The sequence below is a fragment of the Hemitrygon akajei genome, chromosome 29, assembly GCF_048418815.1.
Source record: "Hemitrygon akajei chromosome 29, sHemAka1.3, whole genome shotgun sequence".
Lineage (NCBI taxonomy): Eukaryota > Metazoa > Chordata > Chondrichthyes > Myliobatiformes > Dasyatidae > Hemitrygon > Hemitrygon akajei.
This window is the reverse complement of record NC_133152.1, coordinates 21707377-21719716: the sequence shown is the minus strand read 5'-3', so window position 1 is coordinate 21719716 and position 12340 is coordinate 21707377. Positions and strand designations below refer to the sequence as shown.

The 12340-nt window shown below is 42.1% G+C and overlaps 1 protein-coding gene across 2 annotated transcripts in view; it reads left to right on the top strand.

The window, feature by feature from the left end:
* atp13a2 (ATPase cation transporting 13A2) overlaps positions 1-12088 on the top strand; it is a 119524-nt gene extending 107436 nt beyond the window's left edge. For both annotated transcript variants that reach the window (XM_073031816.1, XM_073031817.1), the window contains exons 27-29: positions 68-216; positions 9130-9302; positions 10172-12088. In XM_073031816.1, coding sequence (XP_072887917.1) covers positions 68-216; positions 9130-9302; positions 10172-10342 — 493 coding nt within the window. In that variant the 3' untranslated portion in view covers positions 10343-12088. The remainder of the gene's footprint in view (positions 1-67; positions 217-9129; positions 9303-10171) is intronic.
* Positions 12089-12340: the final 252 nt, after the last annotated feature.

Sequence of the window (12340 nt, the reverse complement as noted above, 5' to 3'; positions counted from 1 at the left end):
CGTCAGGGAGGTTGCTAATTGCCTTTCTCTTATCACTGTGAACAGCTTCAGATTTCTGTTTTTGAAGGTTTGTTCCTGCAAACACCAGTTCCTCTGTCAACAAACTACCAAACTATGAAAACACTGCTTTATTCTGTGTGTCTGGATTCCAGTATCTCATCCTGGCAACAGTATTGTCCAAGGGTCAACCTTTTCGCATGCCGCTGTATTCGAATGGTACCTTATATTTTACTATATTTAATAGAGACATGTGTGCTATGTATCCCTTATGTATGTTATGTTCTGCAAAGATTACAAGAAGAACATTTTACATTCAGCACTTTTTCATGAACTGTTCTTTCCTATATTATATTGCAGTACCTCTGTGAGGCATTTTCCTGTCATAAGATTTATAAGCTTTGTGATAGATAGTATTTTCCTTTCATGGCAATACCTACTATAGTTAACTTATTAACATTGTGAAATTCAGCCACAAAGAAATTCGGTCTCAGTTCTAACTCTCCTATTTGCTCTGCTGTAATGGATTACAAATGTTTGTATTTCTGTCTCCCCCAACAAGTCTGGCTTACTTGCTGCCAGCCACAGCAAGCCATTTGAATTGAGGATCCTTGGTTAAATCTGTTGTATAGTTAACCTAACCATTTCAGCAATCGTCCGCTAAGAGTTTCATCAACTACATTGTGAAGAAACTATCTAAGACTTCGGCTCCCAATGCTATCCAATAATTTCTGCTGGAAGGCAATTTTTCCCAGCTGAGTCACTTTAGATTCTGATGCAATGCTGTCTCATTCTCCATCTAAGCCCAATGACAATTTATGAGAGCTAATAATGGTTGTCAGTAGAAAGGAAGGTAGATGGATTTACTTCTATTTTAATTCTATCTCTGTTGTTGGCTGTGCCTCAGGATAGACTGTACATGCTACAGGAATTTTACTCCAATGGGAATAGCATCTATTTATGATAAATCATTATTATATGTTACAAGGATTACTTGAAACTCTCTCAGGAGTTAGTTATAGTTGAGGCCAGAAATCTTGCAAATACTGAATGGCCAGGTGGGTATGATTGTAGATGTCATCCACTGAGACACCAAGCAATAGAGTCATAGACCACTACAGCACAGACACAGGCCCTTTGGCCCATCTAGTCTGTGCCAAACCATTAATCTTTCTGAGTTCATTGATCTGCACCCGGACTGTAGCCCTTCATTCCTCTCTCATTTATGTGCCCATCCAAATTTCTCTTGAATGTTGAAATTGACCCTGCATCCACCACCTGTGCTGCCAGTCGTTCCACACTATCACCACCCTCTTGAGTGAAGTCCCTCTCATGTTCCCAATAAACATTTCACCTTTCATCCTTAACCCATGACGTCTAGTTATAGTTTCACTCAACCTCAGTGGAAAAAGCCTGCTTGCATTTACTTTATCTATATTCCTTATAATTTTATATACCTCTATCAAATCTCCCCTCAGCCTTCTACGTTCTAGGGAAGAAAGTCCTAGCCTATTCAACCTTTCCCTATAACTCAGGTCCTCAAGGCCTGACAACATTCTTGTCAATTTTTTCTCATTTACATCTTCCCTGTAGGTTGGTGACTAAAATTGCACACAATGCTCCAAATTAAGCCTTACCAACGTTTCATACAATTTCAACATATCATCCTAATCTTGTACTCAGTACATTGATTTATGAAGGCCAATGTGCCAAAAACTTTCTTTGTGACCTTATTTTGACCTGTGCACTATTTTCAAGGAATTATGAATCTGTACGCCCAGATTCCTCCGTTGTACCACACTTCTCAGTACCCTACCATTCACGGTATAAGACCTACACTGGTTGGTACTCCCAAAGTGCAGCACTTCACACTTGTGTACATTAAAATTCCACCTGCCATTTTTCCAGCTGGTCCAGATCCCACTGCAAGCTTTGATAGCCTTCCTCACTATCCACTACACCCCATCTTGGTGTTATCCACAAGTTTATTGATCTAGTTAACCACATTTTCATCCAGATCGTTGACCTAGATGACAAACAACAGGGGACCCAACTCCGATCTTTGTGGCACTCCACTAGTCACAGGTCTTCAGTCAGAAAGGCAACCATCTACAGCCACTCTCTGATTTGTTCCGCAGAGCCAGTGTGTTGTGATGGAAATAACTGGTTCTTTGAGTCTCAACAGTAGAGGCCTGGACACACACAGTTTTAATAATAAGGAATTTATTATTAAAGGGGAAGTCAGGTCAACACAAGCAACTACAATACACAGGAAGCGGTGTGGGGACAGGGTACGGTTACACAAACAAAGAACAAGGGAAAAGCACTACAACAGCTATCCCCCTTGACCTTGGATAGCTGCGGCTCCCTTACCAGGACAAACGATAGACCTTCCCAAACATAAATCAATGCACTTACCTTCAATGAGGTGGTCTGTAAGAGAGACCGAGCCAGGGACAAGTCTCACCTTTTATAGCATGGGGCTGGGCGAGATAATCCAATTAAGGTGACCAATAATTTAGGTGTGCATTGATTAGTTGGGAGGGACCAAATGTTGATTGGCATGTGGTGTGTCCTCCGACCAGCCAGGTGGCAGTGCATCTGTCACGTGGCCGGTATCTCTGGATACACTGTGTCAACTCCAGTTTACTATCTCATCTTGAATGTCAAGTGACTGAACCTTCGTGACCAACCTCCCATGTGGAACTTTGTCGAGGGCCCTTGCAAAGTCCACGTATACAGCATCCACTGCCTTGCCTCAATCAACTTTCCTGGTAACTTCCTTGAAAATCTCTAAAAGATTGGTTCGACATGACTTACCACACCAAAGCCATGTCGACTATCCCTGATCAGTCCCTGTCTATCCGAATACTTCTATATCTGGTCCAGTATATCATGTTTCTTAGAATACCTTCCAATAATTTACTCGTGACCAATTACAGGCTCACCAGCATTAGCTATCCGTCACCCCACCCATGGCTAAGAATGTTTTAAGTATCTCTGCTAGGGCCCCTGTAATTTTTGCAGTAGCCTCCCACTGTGTCTTAGGGAACATTTTGTCAGGCCCTGGGGATTTAGCCACCCTAATTTGCCTCAAGCCAGCAAACACCCCCTCCTCTTGTAATTTGTATATGGTCCATGACCTCATTACTGCTTTGCCTCACTTCTATAGACTGTCTGAACATAGAATAGTACAGCACATTACAGGCCCTTCGGCCCACAATGTTGTGCCGACCCTCAAACCCTGCCTCCCATATAACCCCCCCACCTTAAATTCTTCCATGTACCTGTCTAGTAGTCTCTTAAACTTCACTAGTGTATCTGCCTCCACCACTGACTCAGGCAGTGCATTCCACGCACCAACCACTCTCTGAGTGATAAACCTTCCTCTCATATCCCCCTTGAACTTCCCTCCCCTTACCTTAACGCCATGTCTTCTTGTACTGACAACAACACACACAAAATGCTGGTAGAACACAGCAGGCTAGGCAGCATCTATAGGGAGAAGCGCTGTCAACATTTCAGGCCGAGACCCTTCGTCAGGTCTTCCTCTTGTACTGAGCAGTGGTGCCCTGGAGAAGAGGCGCTGGTTGTCCACTCTGTCTATTCCTCTTAATATCTTGTACACCTCTATCATGTCTCCTCTCATCCTCCTTCTCTCCAAAGAATAAAGCCCTAGCTCCCTTAATCTCTGATCATAATTTATACTCTCTAAACCAGACAGCATCCTGGTAAATCTCCTCTGTACCCTTTCCAATGCTTCCACATCCTTCCTATAGTGAGGTGACCAGAACTGGACACAGTACTCCAAGTGTGGCCTAACTAGAGTTTTATAGAGCTGCATCATTACATTGCGTCTCTTAAACTCTGTCCCTCAACTTATGAAAGCTAACACCCCATAAGCTTTCTTAACTACCCTTTCTACCTGTGAGGCAACTTTCAGGGATCTGTGGACATGTACTCACAGATCTCTCTGCTCCTCCACACTACCAAGTATCCTACCATTTACTTTGTACTCTGCCTTGGAGTTTGTCCTTCCAAAGTGTACCACCTCACACTTCTCCGGGTTAAACTCCATCTGCCACTTCTCAGCCCACTTCTGCATCCTATTAATGTCTCTCTGTAATCTTCGACAATCCTCTACACTATCTACACCACCACCAACCTTTGTGTCGTCTGCAAACTTGCCAACCCACCCTTCTACCCCCACATTCAGGTCGTTAATAAAAATCACAAAAAGTAGAGGTCCCAGAACAGATCCTTGTGGGACACCACTAGTCACAACCCTCCAATCTGAATGTACTCCCTCCACCACGACCCTCTGCCTTCTGCAGGCAAGCCAATTCTGAATCCACCTGGCCAAACTTCTCTGGATCCCATGCCTTCTGACTTTCTGAATAAGCCTACCATGTGGAACCTTGTCAAATGCCTTACTAAAATCCATGTAGATCACATTCACTGCACTACCCTCATCTATATGCCTGATTACCTCTTAGGCACGATCTGCCCTTCACAAAGCCATGCTGACTGTCCCTGATCAGACCATGATTCTCTAAATGCCCATAGATCCTATTTCTAAGAATCTTTTCCAACAGCTTTCCCACCACAGACGTGAGGCTGACTGGTCTATAATTACCTGGACCATCCCTACTACCTTTTTTGAACAAGGAGACAACATTTGCCTCCCTCCAATCCTCCGGTACCATTCCCATGGTCAACGAGGACATAAAGATCCTAGCCAGAGGTTCAGCAGTCTCTTCCCTTGCCTCGTGGAGCAGCCTGGGGAATATTCCGTCAGGCCCCGGGGACTTATCCATCCTAATGTATTTTAACAACTCCAACACCTCCTCTCCCTTAATATCAATATGCTCCAGAACAACGACCTCGTTCACTTCCACAGCCTCCAGGCACATCTTCCCACTTTTATCTCTAATCGGTCCTACCTTCACTCCTGTCATCCTTTTGTTCTTCACATAATTGAAGAATGCCTTGGGGTTTTCCTTTACCCTACTCGCCAGGGCCTTCTCATGCCCCCTTCTTGCTCTTCTCAGCCCCTTCTTAAGCTCCTTTCTTGCTACCCTATATTCCTCAATAGACCCATCTGATCCTTGCTTCCTAAACCTCATGTATGCTGCCTTCTTCCACCTGACTAGATTTTCCACTTCACTTGTCACCCATGGTTCCTTCACCCTACCATTCTTTATCTTCCTCACCGGGACAAATTTATCCCTAACATCCTGCAAGATATCCCTAAACATCGACCACATGTCCATAGTACATTTCCCTGCAAAAACATCATCCCAATTCACACCTGCAAGTTCTAGCCTTTTAGCCTCATAATTTGCCCTTCCCCAATTAAAAATTTTCCTGTCCGCTCTGATTCTATCTTTTTCCATGATAATGCAAAAGGTCAGGGAGCGGTGATCACTGTCCCCCAGATGCTGAACCTGAGTAAATACAGATGTAAGAAATCCATTTAAGATCTCCTCCATCTCTTTTAGCTCCCTGCTTAGATTACCACTCTGGTCTTCCAGACGACCAATTTTGTCCCTTGATATCTTTTTGCTCTTAATATATCTGTATAAGTCCTTAGGATTCTCCTTCACCTTGTCTGCTAGAACAACCTCATGACTTCTTATAGGCCTCCTGATTTCCTTAAATGTTCTCTTGCATTTCTTATACTCAAGTACCTCACTTGTTCCTACCTGCCTGTACCTGTTATGCACCTCTTTCTTTTTCTTAACCAGGGCCTCAATATCTCTCCAACCAAGGTTCCTTAGACCTGTTATCCTATCCTTTTATTCTGTCAGGAGCATACAAGCTTTGTACTCTCAAAATTTCACTTAACATGTGCACATTTGCCAGAAAACAACCCATCCCAATCCACAGGACCTATCCTTTTCCATTATTATGTTGAAATTAATAGCATTATGATCAGGAGGTACAAAGTGTTTCCCTACTGTCACCTGCCCTAATAGCAGGTCAAGTATCGCACACTCTCACTAGTTGGGACTTCTATTTACTGATTAAGGCAATTTTCCTGAACACATTTGACAAACTCTTTCCCATCCAGGATTTTTACAGAGTCCCAGTCAATATGTGGAAAGTTAAAATCACCTACTATCACAACCTTATGTTTCTTGCAACAGTCTGCAATCCTACAAATTTTACTCATCTGTGAAGGGCAGATCGTGCCTAACAAGCCTGATGGAGTTCTTTGAGGAGGTGACCAGGCATATAGATGAGGGTAGTGCAGTGAATGTGATCTACATGGATTTTAGTAAGGCATTTGACAAGGTTCCACATGGTAGTCAGATGGCATGGGATCCAGGGAAGTTTGATGGCTAGCCTATAATATAATCCCATGAACGTGTTCATAACTTTATTCCTCAGTTCTACCTATAAAGCCTCACTAGATGAGCTCTCCAGTCTGTCCTGATTAGTCTCAGTACTGCCTTGACGTTTTCCCTGACTAGTAATGCCACCCCTCCTCCTTTAATCCCTCCCACTCTATCAGGTCTAAAACAATGGACCACCCCGGAATATTGAGGTGCCAGTCCTGCCCTTCTTGCAACCAAGTCTCAATAATAGCTACAATGTCATAATACCCCGTATTGATCCATGCCCTAAGCTCATCGGCCTTTCCTACAATACTCCTTACACTGAAATATGTGCAGCTTGAACATTAAACCCACCATGCTCAACCTTTTGATTCGTGACTTTGTATGTTGGCTTAACAACATCTGTCTCCACAACCACTCCACTATCTGTTCTGGCGCTCTGGTTCCCATTCCTCTGTAACTCTAGTTTAAGCCCCCCCCCCCCCCCCCCCCATTCAGTACTAGCAAACTGAATATCCGCTTGGATATCAGTCCCCCTCAAGTCAGGTGCAAACCATCCCTTCCCTGGAAGAGAGCCTAATGGTCCAAAAGTCCAAAGCTCTCCCTCCTGCACCAATACGTTACCCATGTGATAAACTTTATAATCTTTCTATTTCTGCCCTCAGTAGTACGTGGCACAGGTGGCTGTCTTAAGATCACAACCCTGGAGGTCCTGTCCTTTAACTTAGCACCTAACTCCCTGAAATCACTTTGCAGTACCTAATCACCCATCCTACCCATGTTATTGGTACCAAAGTGGGCCACAACTTCTGGCTGCTCACTCTCCCACTTAAGAATGCTGTGGGTTCAATTTGAGATGTGCATAACTCCTGGTTCCAGGAGGCAACAAGCCATCTGGAAATCTCATTCTCGTCCACAGAACCCTAACCAACAATCCCCTATCACTACAGCTCACCTCTTCTCCCAAACAAGAGAAAATCCGAGCAACACACATAAAATGCTGGTGGAACTCGGCAGGATCGTCCTGCTGAAGGGTTTCGGCCCGAAACATCGACTGTACTTTTTTCCATAGATGCTTGCTGCCTGGCCTGCCGAGTTCCTCCAGCATTTTGTGTGTCACCTCTTCTCCCTCTTCTTTTCTGAGCCACAGAGCCAGACCATTCTTAACGTGGTCTCCAAGGAGCTGCAGCTTGGTGCACTTCATGCAGACATAGTTATCAGAGAGACTGGAGGTCTCCCAAAGTTCCCAAATCTCATTCAAGGAACTTACCACAAAATGTAGGCCCATTCTCAGTGCACCAGCTATGTACTCATCGTTAGATCGCATCTGGAATTTCCAGTTGGCGGACAATTTCCCGCCACGCTGCTCTGACATATTGGGATATTGTACCAGGCAGGTTACAGCGGTGGTTTGCCTTTGCCTTCTGCCAGGTGAGTTTACAGAGATCACCACCTTTTGTAGTGGATGACCAGGATGTCTAAGTGCCTTGTCGTGCTCTTAGCGCTCCACAAACGCCTACTGGCCTGCCTTCTTGACAGTTGGACCATTAATCGGTCTCCTCCGCTCAATCCGTCAGGGACAGACAGATCCCCTACCTCACCGAGGGTCGAAGACCCGTCGGCTACCCTCACCTGGTTTGGCCCGCCTGCCGAGACGGTTTACCGGGGTGTGGCCGCTGCATGTGTTACACCTACTTGGAGTCACAGGTGAGAGCTGAGCGCCAGGTGGGTCAAAGGTGGACGAGCCGCCCTGAAAAAGGGCATGGCAGGTGCCCCCATCAGAGGTGCTACCCCTCCCTAGACACCCCATACACCCCAGCTATGTACTAACAAAGAAAAAAAAACTTAGAGCCAGTGTCTGTGCTTACCTGTAACTGTTAAGCCAAAGCCAGAATACCATAACACTGGCCCACTCCCAACAGTACCATACCGCTTGCACCTCTTCTTTTTAATTGGCTCATATAAGACTCATTCGCAATGGCTCTACAAGAAGTCGCTCTCTCACTTGCTACTTCAAACAATGAGTCTTCCAACAAGACTTGCAGTTGTCAAATGGCTCCTGCCCTGCAAGAAGTCGCTCTCTCACTTGCTACTTCAAAATTCAAACTGAGGTGATTCTCATTCTTTCTGGACTTGAGGGATTTAAATGGTTTATATGGAGAGTAGAATTTCCAAATGAGTTGGACTTTACAAGAAGAACAGATTTTATCCAATTGCTAGAAATTTTATGGTTGGTACACACTATTATTTATCACAAATGCTTCCTTCCCTTTGCCCTATATCTGCAATGTTAGCCTTATAATGTTCGCAGTTTATGATCTTCATGTTTAAAAATGCTGAATTATAGTTAAGTTTTTCCTTTGATTGTGGTACAAATGGTACGTGGCATCTGACTGAAAAGTCTATGTCATTTCCAATGGATCTGTAAGGTTCAATTTTGTTGCACAAAGCAGTTTGTAGCCTCCCCCCCCCTCCCCCCAAAGGAATTAATACTACATGACATGATTAGGATTGTTGATTCTGTGGCAAATATTTAGCACAAGGGGCAGGATTTAAATTGAGCTGTGATACACTTAATGTTAACATAAAACTAACTCAATTTTAGTTGAGTCTCCTCATGAATTTTTCTCCCCATGTGGAGTTTGAGTTGCAATGCTTGGTTTAAGAATTTTACTACTCAGACCCTCACATTCACACCAGCTAAAATGATTGTATTTCAATTGCTGTAGTCCTTGGAAGTACAGAGTGCTGTTTTCAAAGGATGTTTGACTGGATTCTGTTTCTTTTTCAGTACTGTTCCTGATTGCATTGGTTGTGCTCTACACAATAATGATATTTTTGACAGTTTACCCACTTCAGTTCATCCGAAAAATTCTGCAACTGATGTTCATCAGTGATATAAAATTTAAATTGCTGTTGCTGGGGTTGGTGGCATTGCAATTCTTCCTCTCCTTTCTATTTGAGGTAAGAAATAACTCAAAATGCTTCACATTGTAACTGTTTATGTTGAATTCACTAGTCTAGATAGAAGTTGAGAAATCTTAGCTGAATATAACCTGCAGAAGATACAACCTCTTATTCTTCTGCTTTAGCAACATACACCACCATTTCTGGAAGCTTGTTCCAAGTACACACCACCCTTTGTGTCAAGAAGCTGCCCTGGTGTCACTTGTAAATATCGCACTCCTTTATCTTCAGCATATGCCCTCTTATTTATAGCATCTCCTCACTGGAAAAAGACTGTGCTTTCACCCTGTCTGTGCCCCTCAAGCTTTTGCATACCTCTATCCGGTCACCAATCTCTTGCACTCCAGGGAATAAAGTCCTAGTCTATGTAACCTCTGCTTTTAACTTAGGCCCCCAAGTACTAGTAAATCTTTTTTGCACTCTTTCTAAATAAGTGACCAAACTGTACACAATATTCCCAAGTGTGGCCTCACCAATATCTTATGTAACTGCAACTTAACTATACTCATTGCCCTTACTAATGAAGGCCAGCATGCCAAACACCTTCACCACCCTATCTCCCTGTGATGCTGCTTTCAGTAAACTACACACTTCTAGGTGTCTAATAAGTCGTCATATTTTTCATCTGACCAAGACAACTCGAGCCCACTCCACTCTTCTTGGGGATATAGCTAGTCTTTTTATGTGCATACTTTTTCTGCAGATAGTAACTGAGGGTAGATCATTACTAATAGTTGCATATTGTAATATTGTTGGTACACTCTATAGCTATCTTTTTTGAGCTTTTTTAATGATCGATTGAAGATGAGTACAAATCCCAACTACAGATTCTATCATTTATCTGTATCCTTTTTCTACTTTTTCAGATGGCTATAGATAATGGATTTCTTAACATGTGCAAAAGGCCATTGTGCAAGAAGAAATCATCCAAAAAGTTGTATAAAAAGCTTGAGAAAGAACTTTGCTACAATTTAGCATGGCCTCCTCTTAATGAATTTATATATGCTGAATCAAGGAATATCATTGATCTTGAATGACACCTGCATGGAAATGGGCAACGGGATAAAGGCCAGTTTTAAAACCAAAAATATACTACCTGAAATCCACCAGGGATGCTAAGAACTTTGCATGTGCATCCGATGATGCAAGAATATGCAGCTGGATATAAATCTTCACCACAAACTCTCCATCCCCCCCCAAAAAAAACTTGGGGACAATATTTGTAAAGTTATAAGCAGATTAGAATTTGCCCTTTGACCATTACCGTGTCTCCTTTTGCATAAGATTAAGGTATACTCTGCCAACTCATACATGAGTTTGTTGTCAATGAAATCAAATGTTCTGTTACTGAAGAAAATCATTCTTGGTTTCCTGGTTGGAGGAAATTCTTAACTTTTTTTCTAGTAACATGTTATTATTTATTGAACACTACATTTTCCAAAGATTTTTTAATTGAAGCCCGGTAGAGAACTTTAACTTGGGATCAATGTATGTGCGTATATGTAGAGAGAGAGAGAGAGAGAGGAGAAGCAGTGAACACTTTTATTGTCCTTTGAAAATCTGCAAAGTTACATTGATGAATCTAAGTCTAGGTCAATCTGGGATTTCATCAATTTGTCTTTGCATGTTTTAAAAGGTTTAGGAAGATAATTCCTTTTACCTATAACTTTATTTCCATGGGTGCTGGTAGCCCTTGTGCTGAACAGTTAAATGAGGCTATGTTTATGGATCCACAGAAGAAAGCAGGCTGGATCGCATTTTAACCTGGCTTTTGTCTACTTAATCCATTGTGCACTTTTAAATGAATTGGAACAATGTGTAATATTTTTCCTCTTATAGCCCAGTTTACTAAGGCCAATTAGGTTTACCACCATTGCCAGAGATTGAACCTTGGTCTGGCTAATATTTGGTTCCTGATCTCTGAGGATGAATGATGCCTTCTGCAAAAGGCAATGTGCTTTTTGCTTAGAGAAAGTGTATAGTGCTGAAAACAGCCTTAAGCTGTGCTTATGATTGCTGCAAATTGGTCCAAATAAAGCTGAAATTTATATCTTATGTTTCAATTTGCCAAGATATGAGCGATTGCCATAATTCATTTTTCAATCATTATCCATGAATTTAAAAATTCCCTTTCCATGAAATTGATCATGATTGCTGGAAGTTGCAATTCTTTATGAAGCAGAAGAGCAGTTTGGTATCTTCCTTTCCTCGCCACTGTATTCATAAGAGAATTGACTATTCAACTGAAAAAATTGGATCAGTTAATTCCAAATCTGAACACGAGATTCTTCATATACTGGGGAAAGCTTGAGAAATATACAATGCTGGAGAAATTCAGTAAGTCAGCAGTTTCAGTGGTGGGCAATAAACAGTCAACATTTCAGTCTTGATAAAGGGTCACAGCCCAAAATGACAACTATTTATCTCCCTCCATAGCTGCTACCTGACTTGCAAAGTTCCTTCAGCACCTTGTGTTCTTTCAAATCTGGTATATGTGTTAATTTGTCCTTTTTAATGCAGCCCAGTTAGGACCGGATGGTGTGCGTAAGTGTCTGATTTTAAAACGTACTTTTTTTGAGAACAGTTTTTATCTACTTCATATTTTATCTAGGCTAATTTGTGTAGAATATTTTTAAATTGTAAATCTAATTTTGTATTGATTTTTATAACATGGACATTATGTACAGTTTACAGAACAAGTGCTGTTACATTTTACTGTGCCACTTTTACAAAATGTCATGGAAATGTTTGACTGTAGAGCATATAAAGATTTTATTTCTGTGCTTCAGCTATGTCATTGAAAATCACAACTGCACTCTTCCATGCTTTTCATCCCATCACTGCAAATTCCTAAAATAGCCATTGCCCACTTTCACTGCTGTGTACAGTATACTGAACAACCTACACTTGTGCAAATCTCTAACCATACTAAGATTGAGATCATGTAATTTCACTAGCAATGGTTTAACACAACGAAAACTAGGAAAGGTGGAAGTTTGTCTAAGTCTAATAGAGAGTTTATAGATAAGCAATTA